General features: G+C 36.2%; 1 protein-coding gene across 3 annotated transcripts in view; it reads right to left on the bottom strand.

The window, feature by feature from the left end:
- RGS7 (regulator of G protein signaling 7) overlaps nucleotides 1-18,006 on the bottom strand; it is a 468,689-nt gene that overhangs the window by 51,579 nt on the left and 399,104 nt on the right. For all 3 annotated transcript variants that reach the window (XM_056130847.1, XM_056130848.1, XM_056130849.1), the window contains exon 10: nucleotides 4,004-4,078. In XM_056130847.1, coding sequence (XP_055986822.1) covers nucleotides 4,004-4,078 — 75 coding nt within the window. The remainder of the gene's footprint in view (nucleotides 1-4,003; nucleotides 4,079-18,006) is intronic.

Below are 18,006 nucleotides of genomic sequence, written 5' to 3'. Positions count from 1 at the left end.
ATCTATCTGATTTATCTCTCAGACTAAAGCTCTAAATCCCAAGGAATTCATTGCCTGGGCCCCATTAGCACTAAATTAGCATGAAACTTACTCCTGACACAAGCAGTTCCACACCCATTGGACTGGATTTCCAGGAGTAATTCCTGACTGCTGAGCCTGGGAGTAACACCTAAGCACCTCAGGGCATGGCCCAGAAGGTTATTTATTTATTTACTTATTTTTCCCACAATTTTTTTAATTGGATCACTGTGAAATAGACCCTTACAAAGCCGTTCATGATTAAATTTCAGTCATACAATGTTCCAAGACCCATCCCTTCACCAGTGTACATTTCCCAGTACCAGTGTCCCCAGGTTCTGTCCCATCACCCTCCCACCCCAAAGAGTACTCGAGGGACCATATGGTGTTCCTGGGATCAAACCTGGGTGCTCTTCCTTCAAGGTAAACCCGTTGTAATCTCACTCTGACCATCACATTATAAAAAAAATGTTTACAAACTTTTTTCTTTTGCCCAGTACTTGATTGACTTTGGACGTATGAAATGTGAAGTCTCATTTGAATGAAGTGCATATTAAATTGATTTATTAATTGTATTATTTAACATCCTTCTCCCACATATTTCTATTATATATAAACAGAGGTAGGTTCATTCAACAATAGAATAAGGCAGATCTTATCTGAGTGCTGAGTTTCCCAAGGAGGGAAACTCCTTTCATATGTAACGTAGTAAACTCCACTTTGCACAGATGCAATAGAATGAATCACTACATTTTTATTGCATACCATACATTTATACATTCATCTGTTTTTGGTCATTTGGTGGTTCCTAAATCTTAGCTGTTGTAAATAGTACTATAATGAATAAGGATTATATCTATATTTTCAAATTATTGATTTTTTTCTTTGGAGTAGGATTTTTTTCTATTTGCAGATAATAAGTGGTAATAAGAATTTCCTCATACAAGTGTTTATCTGCACCTCAACTTTTAATTTTTATATTGTTAATTTTGTGTTACTGTGTCTGGCATATCGAATACGTCACGGGAAGCTTGCCAGGCTCTGCCGCGCGGGCGAGATACTCTCAGTAGCTTGCCAGGCTATCCGAGAGGGGTGGAGGAATCGAACTCGGGTCGGCCATGTTGGCCGCTTGTAAGGCAAACGCTCTACCGCTGTGCTATCACTCCAGCCCCAATTTTGTGATTTATTTATATATTTTGAGAATTAGGTTTATGGTGTCTTTTTTTTTTCAGGACGATGTTTTCATAAACCCTTAATTAGGTTTAAAAGGTAAAGGTAAAGGCCCTCCCGTTGATCGTCGATTTGCTCGAGCGGGCCCAGTAACGTCTCCATTGGAGACTTTGTTGTTACTGTGTCTGGCATATCGAATACTCTCGGTAGCTTGCCGGGCTCTCCGAGAGGGGCGGAGGAATCGAACTCGGGTCGGCCATGTTGGCCGCTTGTAAGGCGAACGCCCTACCCGCTGTGCTATCGCTCCAGCTGTGCTATCGCTAATTAGGTTTATGGTGTCTTTTTTCTATTCAGGACGACATTTTCATAATGATATTTAATTATTCTCTATTCAAGAAACTTTTTAGTTTGTTGTAATCCCTTCGTGTTTTTTGTTTTGTTTTGACACCACACCTGACGCTTCTCAGGGCTTATTTCTGGTTCTGTATTCAGGTATCAGTCCTGGCAAGGTTCATGGGACCATACAGAGTGTGGGGACCAAACTCAGGTTGGCAGCATACAAGGCATGAGTCTTACCTGCTGTACTATTGCTCTGTCCTTCCTTTTGTTTATTTTTTCCTCTTTTAATTTTATCTTGATATTGCAATAAAATCTCAAAGAAATTACTAAAGCTGATATTGTGAAGTATTTTGCCTAAGTTTTATTCAATGTATTTTATGCTTTCTGGTCAAACATCAAAGTTTATAAAGGATTTTGTTAGTATTTTGTTCATTGTATAATATAGTCTTTTGCATATGGCTATCAAATTTTTGTACTCTTGCTTATTGAAAAGATTTTTCATTTTATTCTTTTTGTTTCTTGTTATAAATTTGTCACATATGAAAGTGTTTTTTTGGAGAATGACACTTCAATTCTGTTTCATTGAGCGTCTACTTGGATTGTTCACAAGATTCCAATGCCATACTATTTTGATTACTAAAATTTTGTACTAGCTCTAACTAAGGAATTGTGATTCATGTCTTTCTTCTTTTTCCCCCCTGTTGATGTTTGGGGGGACCACATTTACTACCAGCTGTATTGCACTCTGGCCTATTCTTTTTTTTTTCTTTTTTCTAGTTAGAATTGCTTTGGTTCTTCAGATGTTTTTATGGTTCCATACATATTTTAGTACATTTTTTTCTATTTGCTCCAAGAATGCCATTGGAATATTATTAAAGATTATAGTGAATCTGTATAATTCTTTGGATAGTCATTTTAACAATGTACCTCCAATCCATGTACATAAATATCTTTCCATTTTCATGATTCATTTTTACTTCATCAGTGCAGTAGTGTGCCATGTAAAAGCCATTCATCACCTTTTTTTTTCTTTTGATTTTTAAAATTTTTGTTAGTATTTTTGAACCATTCCCAGAGGTGCTCAGGGTTATTCTAGTTTTGTGCTAAAGAGTGAATCCTGAAGGTATTCAGGGGATTCTATATGGTGTCAGGGATTTGAATCAGAATTGACAGCATGCAAGGCAAGCAAATTACCAACTCTATTATCACTCTGACTCCTCATCTGACCTTTTAAAAGTTAATTAATACTTAAGTATGTTTATGCAATTGCACAAAACAACGCTTTTTTAAAAAATATTTTTCTTGTAGTTATAATAGAATTTTGGAGATTGATTTTATGGCCTTTAGCTTTGTTGTACTGGTTTGTGAGTTTTTTTTTTCTGGTGAAATCTTTAGTATTTTCTATGTTAACTATGATATCATCTACAAATAGAGCTAGTTTTACTTCTCTTCCATTTTAGATTCCTTTCCCTTCTTTTTTCTTGCTTATTTTCTGTGAATTTGTACTCTCTGTACTTTACTGCACTGAGGTAAGCTCATTATTTATCATTTTGTTGAAAACTTTTGTGATATGTGAATGTCGAATTTTTTTTCAAAGTTTTTCATTAAGTATTGATACAATTATATTCGGGTTGGAGTGATAGCACAGCGGTAGGGCGGTAGGGAGTTTGCCTTGTGTGCAGTCAGCCTGGCCGAGCTGGGTTTGATTCCTCCAACCCTCTCAGAGAGCCCAGCAAGTTACTGAGAGTATCTCACCTGCACAGCAAAACCTGGCAAACTACCCATAACATATTCAATATGCCAAACACAGTAACAAGTCTCAAAATGGAGACGTTACTGGGCCTGCTCGAGCAAATCGATGAACAATGGGAGGACAGTGGACAGTGGACAATTATATAATTTTTTGTTTTCCTTTTGCTATGTGGTATATCATATTAATTGATTTGCATATATTAAATCATTTTTCCATCCATGGAATGAATTCTACTTGGTTATTGACCTAAGTTTCTCCTAACACATTGTTGATGTTTTTTATATATGTTTTCAGAAATATTGGTGTATAGATTTCATTCCAATGGAGACGTTACTGGGCCCGCTTGAGCAAATCGATGAACAACGGGAGGGCCTTTACCTTTACCTTTTTACCTTTTGCAAGAAATCAGTATTTCACAAAATACTAAAACTTTTCTGTGATGACTTCATTATCTTTAAATTCTACCTCAATAGTAGGTGGAAATTATCACTTTAGAAAGGAACTGAGTGTTGAAATTATGTAAAGGGATATACCTGATACTTTTCAGTATCTGTATTGCAAACCATAAGGCCCAAAAGAGGGGGGGGGAGGAAGAGAGAGAGAGAGAGAGAGAGAGAGAGAGAGAGAGAGAGAGAGAGAGAGAGAGACAGAGACAGAGAGAGACAGAGAGACAGGCAGAGATAGAGACAGAGAGACAGAGACACAATAAATGTTGATTTTTACCTTCCGTGTTTTGTGTGGGTTTCTCATTCTCGATGACTTCTTAATATCCACTTCTGTGGTATTTACACATCCAGGCTAGAAATTTAAAAACAGAGACACAAATAAATCTTTGGATGTGAAGTTTCTGATTAGTTCATTAATGATCTCTCCAGAACCTAAACAAATGCTTTAACAATGTAATTCACTGGCAGTATTTTTAAATGGCCATAGGATCCTAGCCAAGCATCAGCATTAAAATACATTACACTTTTTACTCCTCTTTAAAAACCTTCATATAACATCCTGAAATAATTAACTCCCAAAGAAACAAGGAAAAATGCAGGGTCTTTTCATATGAAAGTAAGTGTTGATGTCAGTAGCTGTGACCCCACAGACTTAGTGTTAAGAGCATCCAGGGCCAACTGGAGTGATAGCCCCAGGGCTTCCCCAGTGTGTACTCATTTTAGTTGAGATCACTCTGTTCATTGTTGCTTGTTACCCAAGTTGTAAAACTGTAATTAGTCAAGCCAGCTCAAATCTCAGAGTGGATGCCTGTTTCCTTTAGACAGACTGCAATGGAAGGCATGAAGAGATAAAGGGACTGCAACCAATATACCATGGTGTGTCTTCAGAGGGAATCATGCTCTTATTTCAGGTAGATGAACATGTTTAAAGTGAGAAATCAGAAAACTATGGGCAGTCTTCTGGTTCTTTGACAAAATAAAAAGTATATTTTGCTAAATCTGCTGCTCCTTTGCAAGAAAACAGCTATAAAGTTGCTTTTTGATAGTTGAATAAATAAAAAAAATCAAAACAAGGAAAAGAAAGGAAAAACAAAAAGGAAAGGTGGAAGGAGGAAAAGAGAAAGAGATGAGAAATGATGTAAAAAAGAAAGAATAGAATCAGAAAACAGAAATATATTTTAATTTGTACAATATGTTTTAATTGAAAAATCTTTAGATATTACATATATTTCAGAAGTTATTGGAAATTTGCGCTTACATTAATTATGTTCCTTTCCTTTCATGTAGAGATTTATGTTAGTAAAATGTATTAATTTATTCATCTTTACTTAATTCCCTATTTCCCCCCATAGATTAAAAAATAATTATTTGTTCTTGAACGTGACACTAGGGGAAACTATGAATGAGCAAAAAAAGGATTTGTGGAGTAGATATTATATTTGAAAGAAAAGCGAAAATTTAACAATGGTCTGATTCTAGAAATAAAAGTTCTCCACAACTATTTACAAGGAAGGATCTTTACTCTTTGTAAGGTGAAAATATAGAAAACACATTTTCTTTTTTTTAAAAAAAATTTTTTTTACAGACTTACAAACTTTTGTGATTAAATTTCGTCATAGTGTTCGAGTACCCATATGTCCACCAGTGCACATTCTCTACCACCAATGTTCCCAGTCTCCCTCCCACCATCCCTACCCCTTCCAACCTCCTTCCTCTATGGCAGGCACATTTCTTCTTACTCCTCTGTCTCTCTGTCTTTGTCTCTGTCTTTCTCTGTCTGTCTGTCTGTCTGTCTGTCTGTCTGTCTGTCTCTCTCTCTCTCTCTCTCTCTCTCTCTCTCTCTCTCTCTTTCTCTCGTTATGGTTTGCAATATAGGTACTAAGTGACCATCATGCCAACATGTTTGGTCCATAACCTACTTTCAGCACACATCTCCCATCCCGGGTGAGCCATTCAACCATCATTTACTTAGTGATTCCTTTTCCTTTTTAACTTAGTGATTTTTATCACATGCCTTTCCCCCCAGCATGTGAGACAGCTTCCAAACCATGGAGCAATCTTCCTGGCCCTTATCGCTACTGTCCTTAGGTGTTAGTCTCCTATTATATTACTTTATATTCCACAAATGAGTGCAGTCATTCTATGTCTGTCCCTCTCTTTCTGACTCATTTCACTTCGCATGATACTCTCCATGTCTTAAATGCAAATTTTAACATTTCATCTTTTCTAGCAGTTGCACTACACACCCACTGATTCTCATTGTTTTCATTTTTTTGATATGTCATCATTACTAGGATATTGTTATATTCATTGTGTTGATTTGTGTTTCCCTAATACTAAGCAATCATGAATTCTTTTTTGTAGGCGTATTGGCCATCCATATGTCTTTGTGTAAATATCTCTCATCTCATCTTTCCGTTTTTTTTTTAACAGGGTTATTTGTTGCTGAGCTTTGTAAGTACTAAATATATTTTAGATGATAGCTCTTTATCTGAATTACTCTGTGAGAATATTTTCTCCAGGTCAGTTAGATGTCTTGTTTTTTAAGCCTGGGTTTCCATCACCATGCAGAAATTTTAAAATTTCATATAGTTTGAAAATAAATTTTATTTGTTTTCAGTACCTTTACCAGTGGAATCAGGTCAGTGAAAATACCTTTGATGTCTAAATCTGGAGTTCTGCCCCAATGTATTTTATAGTTTCTGGTATAATCTTTAGCTCTTTAATCAACTTTAAATCAATTTTTGTATATGTTGTAAGTTATGGAACTATTTCATTTATTTATTTGTTTGTTCTAGGGCCACAGCATGCAAGGCAAATGCCCTACCTGCTATACTATCACTCCACACCCTCCTCTCCATTTCAATTTTTTAACAAGTGGTTATCCAATTTTCCAAGAACATTTGTTGAAGAGTCTTTCCTTGCTCCACTTTAAGCACAGAACTCCTTTGCCAGAGATGAACTGTTTGTAACTTGTGAGGCTTTATCACAGGATCTCAATTCTGATCCACTGATATGGCACTCTATCCTTATTCTAGTACTATGATCTATTGGTTACTGTAGCCCCATAGCATAGTTTAAAGTCAAGAGATGTGATATCTCTAAACTTCCTTTTTTTTCAGGATGGCTTTGGCTATTCTTGGGGTTTTATGCTCCCATAGAGTTTGTTTTAGTTCTTTGAACAATGTCACCAAGATTTTGATGGGAATCACATTTAATCTACATAGTGCTGTGGGTAGAGTTGGACAGAACTTTTGACAATATTAATTATTCTAGTGCATGAACATGGAATATTTTTAAATTTCCTGATGTTCCCTTTATTGCTTTCATAAGTGACATATGGTCCTCATGGTAAAGGTCTTTTAGATCCTCTGTTAATTTGATTCGTAGGTATTTGATGTTCTAGGTACTGTTTTATTTTCATTTTGTTTTCTATTTTAATTGATGCACTGTGGTTTACAATACTGTTAATTATACTTTTTCCATGAATACATCATTCCAGTAGCCCACACATCACCACAATACTTGGGGTGCTATTTTAAATAGAGAAAATATTTTGATCTCCCTCTCTTATAGTTCATTGGTTCAGATAAAATGCAACAGATTGTAATGTATTTATTTTGTAGCCAGCTACTTTGCTGTAATATTTATTGTTTCTAAGAGTGTTTTTAACAAAATTTTTATAGTTTTCTAGATATAATTTTATATTATCTACAAATAGTGGTAGTTTGACTTCTCCTTTTTCTGATCTGAATTTCTATGATTTCTTTTTCCTATCTTATTGACAGTGGTAAGGTTTCCAAGACTATCTTAAATAGCAGTGATGAAAGTGGACATTCTTGCCTTATACCTGATCTCAGAGTGAAGGCTTTTAGTTTTTTGCCATTGAGTATACTGTTAGCCATAGTTTCATTGTAAATGGCCATTACTATCTTGAGGAATATTTTATTTTTAGCACAGTGGGTAGGGTGTTTGTCTTGCATGCAGCCGGCCTGGGTTCGATTCCTTCGTTTCTCTCGGAGAGCCTGGCAAGCTATTGAGAGTATCCCACCCACACAGCAGAGCCTGCAAACTCCCCGTGATGTATTCAATATGCCAAAAACAGTAACAAAAAGTCTCACAATGGAGACATTACTGGTGCCCACTCGAGCAAATAGATGAACAATGGAGGACAGTGCTACAGTGCTGTTAAAAATATTTATAATAAATGAACGCTGGCTTTTTAAAGAGCTTTTCCACATCAATAAATATGATCAATTACTTTTATCCTTTTACTGATATGGTATATCACATTAATTGACTTGTGTCTGCTGAACCAATCTTGCATCTCTAGGATACAACCTCAGTGATTATAATGAATAATCCTTTTGATATGTTGTTGGATTCCATTTGCTAAGATTTTGTTGAAGATTTTTGCATCAATGTTCATCAGTAATATAGGTCTGTGGTTTTATTTTTAGCATGTTTCTGTTTACTTTTGAAATTAGGGTAATGTTGGCTTCATAAAAGCTTTAAGGAAAGATCAATGTCATCATCAATGTTTTGGAAGAGCTTGAAGAGCATATGCAGTACATTTTTTTTGAAGGCTTTGTAGAACTCAATAGTAAACACATCTGGTTCAAGGCATTTTTTCTCGGAGAAAACTTTAATTACAGTTTCAGTTTTCTTGCATGATATTGGTCTTTTCAGTATTCTTACATCTTTCTGATTCAGCCTTATAAGGTTACTTATTTCTGAGAATTTGCTCATTTTATCAAGGTTATCCAGCTTGGTGGCATACAGTTGTTCATAATAACCTCTATATGATTGTTTTTTAAAAAAATTCTGAGGTGTCTGTTGTGATTTCTTCCATTGTATTCCTGATTTTCCCCTCACGACTCTTTCTAAGGTTTTGTTAGTATCATTAATTTTATCAAGAGCCAGTTCTTAGTTCCATTAGTGCTTTGTAGTTTTCAATATCAATATCATTAATTTCTTCTCTAATTATTATGATTTTCTTTCTCCTACTAACTTTGGTGTTTTTTTGTTGTTCTTTTTATAGTTTCTCCAGTTATGTGGTTAAGTAATTGATGAGCTTGTTCTTTTTTACTGATGTGTGCATGCATTGTTACGAACTTGACTTCGTACTTTGTATTTCTGAGGTGTCTATTGTGATTTCTCCTATTATGTTACTTATTAGATTTACTTTCTTTCTCTGTGTCCCATAGGTTCTAAAACTGTGTCTTTATCCTCAGTCAAGAAATCTTTTTATTTCTTCTTTGATTTACCCATTCCAGTATTTATCAGTACGGTCCTGCTGGTTTTCCATTGGGGCGAAACCTTGCATTCAGACAGGTAGCATGTGAAGAGCCGAGCCAGTGTATTGATGAGTACTGAGGGCAGGTTCTTCAGGTGTTCGGGTCTGACCTTGTCTGGGCCGGGTGCTGTTCGCTTCTTTACCAATGAAATGGCGTGTCGGATTTCGAAAGGGGTACTTTGGGAACGACATATCCATCCTGCAGAATTTGGTATGTGGGCAGGTGGACGTGGCTATTGAAGAGATCTGAGTAGAAGTCATGGATAATCTCCATTGCCCTTCTGGAAAATGTGATAGGTGGGTGTAGCGAATGCTTTTCCCGGCTTCTGCCTCTTCTGCCAGCACTGCTGCTCTTTTCCTTTATCTTCTCTGCACTGCTTTGTGAGCTCAGACGTTTGCTTGCAGTTGCCTGAGGCTTGTGCCAAGGTCAATGAGCTTGAGAGTTTTTGAAGACAGACGTCTTTTTGTGGCTGTCTCTCTCTAGGCATTCTTCACACAATCATGGAGGTGCTGAACCAGTCCATCGTATTCCTCATCAATGTTGTCAATGACAGCACCTTCCCTTGTTGCTGCAATAATGCTAAAGAGCTTTCAGTTGGTGGTCATTCTGGGAGTTCTCTTCTTAAACTTTGCAGCCCTTTCTCCCTACTCTGTGAAGTAGACTTTTGTATGAAAGAGACGGTGGTTTGATCCCATTTGGATTTTTGGGACAACAGCGACATCTGTCATGCAAGACTGTCGATTGAATATGATGTGGTCAATTTCGTCATGGAACCATCCACTGGGAGACTCCCATGTCCAACATTTAGATTCGTCCTTCTGGAATTGTCATCATGGATGGTCTTGGTCAACATGATGAACTCGGACAGTCTCTCATACTGTTCGTTCCTTTCTAGGCCATGGGTCCCGATGTGGAGCTCTTCAGCTGATCTTCTCAGTCTTATCTTGGCATTAGAATCATTGACAATGATCATGTAGAAGGTGTATTCTTCTTTATAGAACTTCTCCACCTCCATGTAGAACTTCTCAATGTCTCCTTCATCATAATTGGATGTTGGTGTGTAGACAACAAAGGTAGAACTTGCCGGCAGTGAGCCACATTTATTCAAGTGTAATCGTCCAATTTGGGTTGTTAGGCATTCGAATGAATCAATGTTTATGGTCAAGTTCGTACTGACAAGGACACCGACACCACTGCCGCCTTTTTTGTAGCATGTTCCGAGGAACATTTCTTCCTCAGTGTCGAAAATGCCGTGATGTGATTGACTATGTAAACCAGGACAAATTATTATCAGTACTTTTTATATGTGCCATTCTCACAAGTGTAAAAAGATTTCCATTGCTTTCTTTGTTAGAGAAACTTGAATTTCTCTAACAATAAATAATGATGAGCGTTTTTTCATGTCTTAGTTGGCCATCCATTGGTTTCCTTAAGAGCAGTCTCTGTTTATTTACTCTTCCCATTTTTTCATGGGGTTTTGGATTTTTATTTGGTTGATCTTTGAGAGTACATTTTATATCCCTTATATCAATCTTTTATCTAAAGGCTGAATGCAAATATTTTCTCCAATTTAGTTAGCACTATTTTAGTTTTATGTCATGTATCTTTTGCCATGCATAAACACTTTTAAATTTATACAGTCCATTTGATTTATTTTTTTACTCTATAGCCTTTGAAAATGACATAATATCATTGAGGACACCTGGAGGTCCAGATCTTGTAGTGTTCTGTTATGCATTTCTCAATGTATTTTGTAGATTCTGGTCTAATCTCAGTCCACTTTGAGTTGACTTTTGTGTATATATCTATTTGCAGATACATGATATATACTGAAGACCCTAAGGAGTCGACTAAAATATTCTAACGTAAATCAATATAACAAAGTGATTGCTGGTTAGCTGCAAAGTCAATACAGCAACCAAAAAAATGTGATAATTCTGTATACAAATAATAAATGAGATAGGACAGCATTCGAAGAATCTATCACATTTAAAATAGTATCTTGATGGGAGATGCATGCTGAAAGTAGACTAGAGACTGAATATGATTGCCACTCAATGCCTCTTTTGAAAACCATAACACCCAAAAGGAGAGAAATAACAAAAGGAAACGCCCTGTCACAGAGGTGGGTGGGATGGGGGGGATGGGAATGGGAGGGATACTGGGATCAGTGGTGGTGGTGAATGTGTACTGGTGGAGGGATGGGTACTTGATAATTGTATAACTGAAACCCAAGCACAAAAATTTGTAAGTCTACAACTGTACCTCATGGTGTTTCACTAATAAAAATTAAAAAAAAATAAAATAGCATCTTGAAACTTCAAGTATGTTGTTTCATTTGACAAGAGTCAAAATAAATATTTGTGTTGTAGAGAGGAATGGAATATACCAAAATGGAGTTTTGGAAATTAGGTTGGTTGGTTAGAAATTGTAAACCATGAAAAGAATATCTATTTAATTCTATACCTAAGTACAATGATAGAAAGTAACTTAATATAACTTATTGTTTTGAAAATTTCAATCAAGGGACATTGCCTTTCACATGCCCATTTTGATCCCAGGCATCACATATTCATCCTAAACACTGCCAAGAATATATCTGCACACAGAACCAGGTGTAACTGAGGAAAACTGCCAGGAATGGCCCCAAAGCAAAAAAAAAAATGTTGGAGGGGGGGAGAAAGACCTGCAAGTCATCTAATCATGGGATCAGGGAAGTGGATCAGGTAGAGTACATGACTACAGTGTACTAGAGAGACACTGCATTCAAATCCCCAGAACCCAAGTGTCAGTAAGGGTAACCCCTTTAACAACAATAGCAACAGAACAAAACAAACTCTGACTTAAATTTCATGACCTTCAGACACAAAAAAATAACTGAAGGTAGATAATTAACTTAAACATAAAATGGTAAATTGCAAAATTCCTGAAAGATAACCTAATAGAAAATTAGGTGACCTTGTGTATGTTTGGACCGTTTTTATTTATCCAAAGGAGCGGGAAGTTAGCTGAGCATGAAAAAAGCGATAAATTGAGCTTTACTAAAATTAAATTATTCTGCTATATAAAAGACAATATCAAGAAAATTAGAAGGAAAGTACAAACTAGGAAAATATTTGTAAAAATATATTTGATAAAAAAGATTATTATTTAAAATATACAACAAACATTTAAAATTCAATAAGCCAATCATCCAAAACATGTATATGATACGGAAACAGAATGTTAAGAAAATATGGGTATGACTAAGCCTGAATGACACATGTGCATATCTCACTGATGAAGGTATATAAGAATTAACAAATAAGAATATACAAAGATGGTTCATATCATATGTCATCAGGGAAATGCAAATTAAAACAATAAAAAATAAAATAACAGCAGACCCAGGGCCCTGGGTTCAAATTCATTGCTTTTTATGAGCCAACATTGCTATCTCATGATATCAACAGCTATTAAGGTTTCCCAGTGAAAAAGCACCCCCAAAAGATGGCCCAGTGACTTAGTGCTCAGGGCAAGCAAAAGGCTAAGCACTTAGTCTTCTGATTTTCATTGTTCTGGAATGTTCATGAATGCTCTGTGGTCTGGTGTCTCCAGTGAGGAAAAATAAAAATAAATAAATAAAATACTACTATACACAAGTGGCAACATCTGAACAATAACATTAGATGCTAAAAAGAATGTGGAACAATAAGAGCTTTGATTCATTGCTGGTAGAAATGTAAGGTAGCATAGTTACTTTGGAAGGTTTTTCCTTTCTTTTTACTATATGATTCAGGATTTGTACTCTCTAGTATAATTGTATTCATAAATACAATTTTTTCAACCCAGAAGAGTTAAAAAGTTGTTTCCTCACAACATTTTGCATATAGATGTTTATAGTAACTATTCATTTTGCCCAAATTAGAAACAGCTAATTAAACTTGTTAGCAGGAAAAGATTAAACTATTGGTACAATAAGATGATTAGTGGCTTCCAGGGAGAAAGAGATGAATGAACAGGGAAAGCATTTTTATGGTAATGGAAATATTCTTTATGATACTATTCTTTATGATACTATTCTTTATGATACTGTACTGGCTCTCATATAGTATCTTTATGATACTATAATGTATAAAGACATCTCATATATTTGCCTATCTACAATAAATAACACCAAACAGAAACCCTATTGTAAACAATTATTTATGCTATAGTGTGACACATTCATTTACCAACATAGATTTAATTGACAAATAAATATGCATTAGTGTAATGCTGATAGGAAAAAGGAAGAAAACAGGAAACTAATTTTCCCTCTAACTTTTTCTGTGAAGCTAAAAGTGTTCTAAAATGTAAACTATCTAAAGCAAACAAACAAGATTTATGCTTTGGGAGTGCATTATCAATACTGAGTCAAGGCAAAGTGAGAACAAAGAGTACATGTTAGAGTACATGTCATAATCTAGGAAGAAAGCAAGCAATGTGCATGCACAATGATATTGGATTTAAGATACTGCTTGAAACTAGGACTAATTAAAAATGCTGATAAGAGGGCTAAATTAAATTGAGGAGCAGAGTATGAATAGTCAATTATTATTCTTAGTTTTAGACAGGTAGGTAAGGTAGTAATTATCAGATGACATGAATAAGACTAGAAGTGAAATAAATGAAACAATGAAGAGAAATCAGAATGGGTCATGTATTGTACTTAAATTTGTTTTCTGAATATTCATGACTAACAGCATTTTTAACAAATTATTGTACAATCATTTGTACCTTACCCTGCATTTTGTGTTTTAGTATTTTAACATCATCTCTGCTGATATAAAATACCAATGGCTATGCAAGATTAATGTCCCATAATCAATTGCCAATGTTGGTTGTAGGAACCTTTCATTACTTAAAGTCTCAGCGACAATTTCTTAAAACACTTTTCTAAAATCTTACTACATTCTCTTTCTCTTCTAGAAATCAAACCCTTCCACTTAGTAGTTAGGAACTATTTACTTTTTAGAGACTAATAGTTGTTTCGCAAACAGAACTATGAACACATTCCCATGATTCTCAAGGAACTAACAAGAAGACTAACAGATGAATTAACCCACAACTTCTTTGAGGTCACTAGTATTGTGATGTTTATATTTAACTTTAAAATATTCCCAGCTAGAGATACCTTGAAATAAAAATAAGTACAGAGAACATGTAACTTGTCATTCTTGCCTTGAATATATTATGTGCTCCTTGAGGAGAGACACTGACCTAAGGAAGGCATGCAAGGGTCCTTCATTTTCGTTATAGTTAGTCAATGATACCATGTGATTGACCTCTTTACTTCTCTGTGGTTTTCTTTCTCCTTACAAAAGGGCAGGATAAAACATATTCCCTCTTACTTAATGTAAGAACATCAACTATACATTTGGGAACTTGGGTTGACATTTTCCTAGATGTCATTTTCCATGATCATCAGTGATTAAGGTATTTGGGTTCATATTCTGCTTTTATTTTCAGAATCTAATTCATTAAAAAAGAGAATAAAAACTAATTTTGGGATCTCAACTCCACTTCATGAGATATCATAGAAATGGGCATTTTTTTGTTTTACTGATTTTCATCCCACCTTATATGTCAACAAAACTATTAATCTGCAGACTTTTCCATTGCCTTGAATTCCCAGATGACCTGTCTTTCACTGCATTGGAGAGAATGTCCAAAGTCCCATAGAACCATTTTTTTCCAACTAGCAGGTCAGCAATGTTGCAGCAATGACTACAAATGATGCTGTTCAATACTCCCTACATATCCCAAAGAGTACACACCTTGTCCTTTAATACTCAACTCACATGGAATAGCTTAACTGGAATAGCTTAGCTACCTCAAACCACACTGTGATAATTTTAACGCAACCCGAGTTCTAATCACCATTCCAACAAAAGCTTACAAAGTTAATCTATGACAGCAAGAAATCAACAGAAATTATAAGACCCAAAAATGCAGATGGAGTAGCATCAGGGTCAATGATATTAAATACCTTCCTGGACCAGTACACTAAACTATTAATAACTAGTGAATAACAACAGATTGGATTGGGATAGGTTTGATAGGGAAGGAAAAATGCACCACTCAGCTTGCCCCCCCCCCCCATCCTCACAGAGAACTCAGTGGTTAGGGGACAATATCAGTGAATTGGAATTTAAATAGGAAATGTTGAGAATGTTTACTGAACTCAAAGAAACAAAGATACAGATAAATAATGAAACTCAAGAAAGTATGTGAAAACTAGGTTCAGAAGTGACAGAACTAAAAATTTGAGAGGAGAAATAAAAAACTTAACGGAAGATCTTAGCAAAAAATAAACAAATGGGACTATATTAAATTAAGACGCTTGGGCATCTAAGGTGGAGAACGAAAGAAACTATAGGTGAAATGAAAAACTTAATGGAAGGCTTTGGCAGAAAAGTAAAGCAAATAGAACTACACTAAATTAGAAAGCTTCTGCTCCTCAAAGGAGAAAGTATTTTTTCACTACTCATATGATAATGCACTGGTAGTCTGTGAGGTATAGTTTTCTTTTTTAGTCATTGTCTTTGCAGTGCAGGGGGGTTCTTAATTTGGTAATCTTATTTGTTCATTTTTGCTTCTGTTTGTTTGGCCAGTGGTATTAAGTCACTGAAGAAGTGCTAAGTTCAACTTTTAAAAAGGGTACCTATGCCTAGGCCTATGTTTTTATGGATATGTTTTATAAATTAAGGCCTGGCATTGAGGATCTTGACCCTGTTAGCATTGACTTTTATGTGTGGTGTGAGATAAGGGTGCCACATTCATTTTTACTTTTTTTTTTTAAACATATGTTCTGACTTGTTTTTCCAAAACTCTTTGTTGAAGAAGCTTTCCTTGCTCAACTTCATACCCCCAATCTGTCTTAGGCTCTAAATTATATTTAACTGGCTAGAAGTTTGTCTTTGTTCTAGTACCAAACTGTCAAGCTTACTATAGTTTTGTTTAAAGTTGGGTAAAAAAAACCTGATCTTTTTATTAAAAAATTATTAATATCACTGTGAAACAAAGTTTTTCGTGATTTAGTTTCAGGAAACATTTTCTTGCATATGCCTTCCCATCAAGGGCCAAGACCCAGAGACTATAAAAACCAGCTCCCGGAAGAGAGCAGTGCAGTCTCCTGCCCCCCGCGCCTGGCTGTCCTCGACGTGGCCCCTTGGAGGGGCGCGGGTTGAGCTTTCCTCCCCGCCCCGACCAGGGCTCCGGCAGCTGAAGACCTCCAGGACCAGCCACCACCATGCTGAGACCACTCTCCACACACACGAAGGTACTGGCAGAGGGACAAAGCCACGCGGGTTCCGGGGCCGAGATCTCCAAGCCTACTCGGATTGGGGCCGAGCATCCTACACCCAGATCCTCCAAATTCCAGTAGACGGGGGTCACACCCACCAATTGGCCCCCTGGCGCCGTGTAATCCCATCAACGGCCAAGACCCAGAGACTATAAAAACCAGCCACCGGTTATCTTATTATGACATCTTATTATCTCATTACTACTTTGGACAAACTGGCAGGCTATCGACTGTAGCCTGCCCACATGTCAGAGTCTGGCAAACTCCCCGTGGCATACCCAGTATGCCAAATACCAGTAACAATGATGGGTCTCATTCTCCTAAAGAGCCTTGAATATAATCTCAGGGCTAGGATGAAAGAGATGTTACTGGGGCCTGCTCGAGGCAATCGACAAATAACAGGATGATTTGTGATTTGTGATTGTGATACCTTGAAGATTCAGGTCTGTTGTTGAGGTGTTGCATCCATTTTAATCTAACTTTTGTGCTTGGCATTAGGTAGAGTTCTGAGTCCATATTTTTGCATGTAACTGTCCAGTTTTCCCAATACCACCTGTTTAAGAGGCTTTCCTTGCTCCAGTTCATGTTTCTTGCTCACTTATCAAAGATTAAATGATCATATATTTGAGGGTGTGTGTCCGGATATTTAACTCTACTCATTTGTATCTGTGGTACTGTCTTTATTCCAATATTATGCTGTTTTAATTACTACCATTTTATAGTGCAGTTTGAAGTTGGGGAAAGTCATATCACCATCATTTTTATTTTTTCAAAGAACCCACTCTTGGATTCATCGATCCTTTGGATGTTTATTGGAAATCCAGCTCATTGATTTCTAATCTAAGTTTTATTATTTATTTCCTCCAACGAAAAGTTTGGGCTCCTTTTGTTGGTTATTTTCTAAGATCTTAAGTGGGTAAGTCAATTTATTTGTGTGGACCCTTTCTTCTTCCTGTAAATGCTTGCAGGCTAGAAAATTTCCTCTTAATACTACTTTAGCCATGTCCCACCAGTTCTGGTAGTTTATGTACTCATTCTCATTTGTTTCCAGGAAGCTTTTGATTTCTTCTTTGATTTCCCCTCTAACCTACTGGTTGTCCAGCAATGAACTGTTTAATTCACAGGTGTTTGATTTGATTTGCAGATTCTCTGTGCGATTAACTTCTATTTTCAGTGCATTGTGGTCTGAAAAAAATAGTTGATAAGATTTCTATCTTCTTGATTCTATTGACGCATGTTATGTGGCCCAGCATTTGGTCTATCTTAGAAAATGTTCCATGTGCATTAGAGAAGAATGTGTATTTTGCTTTTGGGGGTGAAAAGCCCTGAATATACATACTCGCCCTCTATCTTCCATTTCTTTCTTCAGAGCCAGTACTTCCTTGCTGATTTATAGTCTCATTAATCTATCAATAGGTGATGACTGTGTGGAGTCTTCTACTACTGTGTTGCTACCAATGTCCCCCTTGAAGTATATTAGGAATTGTTTTAAGTTTTTTCCTGGCCCCTTATTGAATGCATATATGTTTAGGAGTGTAATTTCTTTCTACTGTAGATATCCCTTGATTATTAAGAAATGGCCTTAGCTGTCCTTCTCATCTTATTCAACCAGATATCTATGTTGTTGGATACTAGTATGGCCACCCCAATATATGT

This window comes from Sorex fumeus, unplaced genomic scaffold (assembly GCF_029834395.1).
Source record: "Sorex fumeus unplaced genomic scaffold, SorFum_2.1 ptg000007l, whole genome shotgun sequence".
In the NCBI taxonomy this organism is placed as follows: Eukaryota; Metazoa; Chordata; class Mammalia; order Eulipotyphla; family Soricidae; genus Sorex; species Sorex fumeus.
The sequence above is the reverse complement of the archived record's forward strand: the minus strand, read 5'-3'. Positions and strand labels throughout refer to the sequence as shown.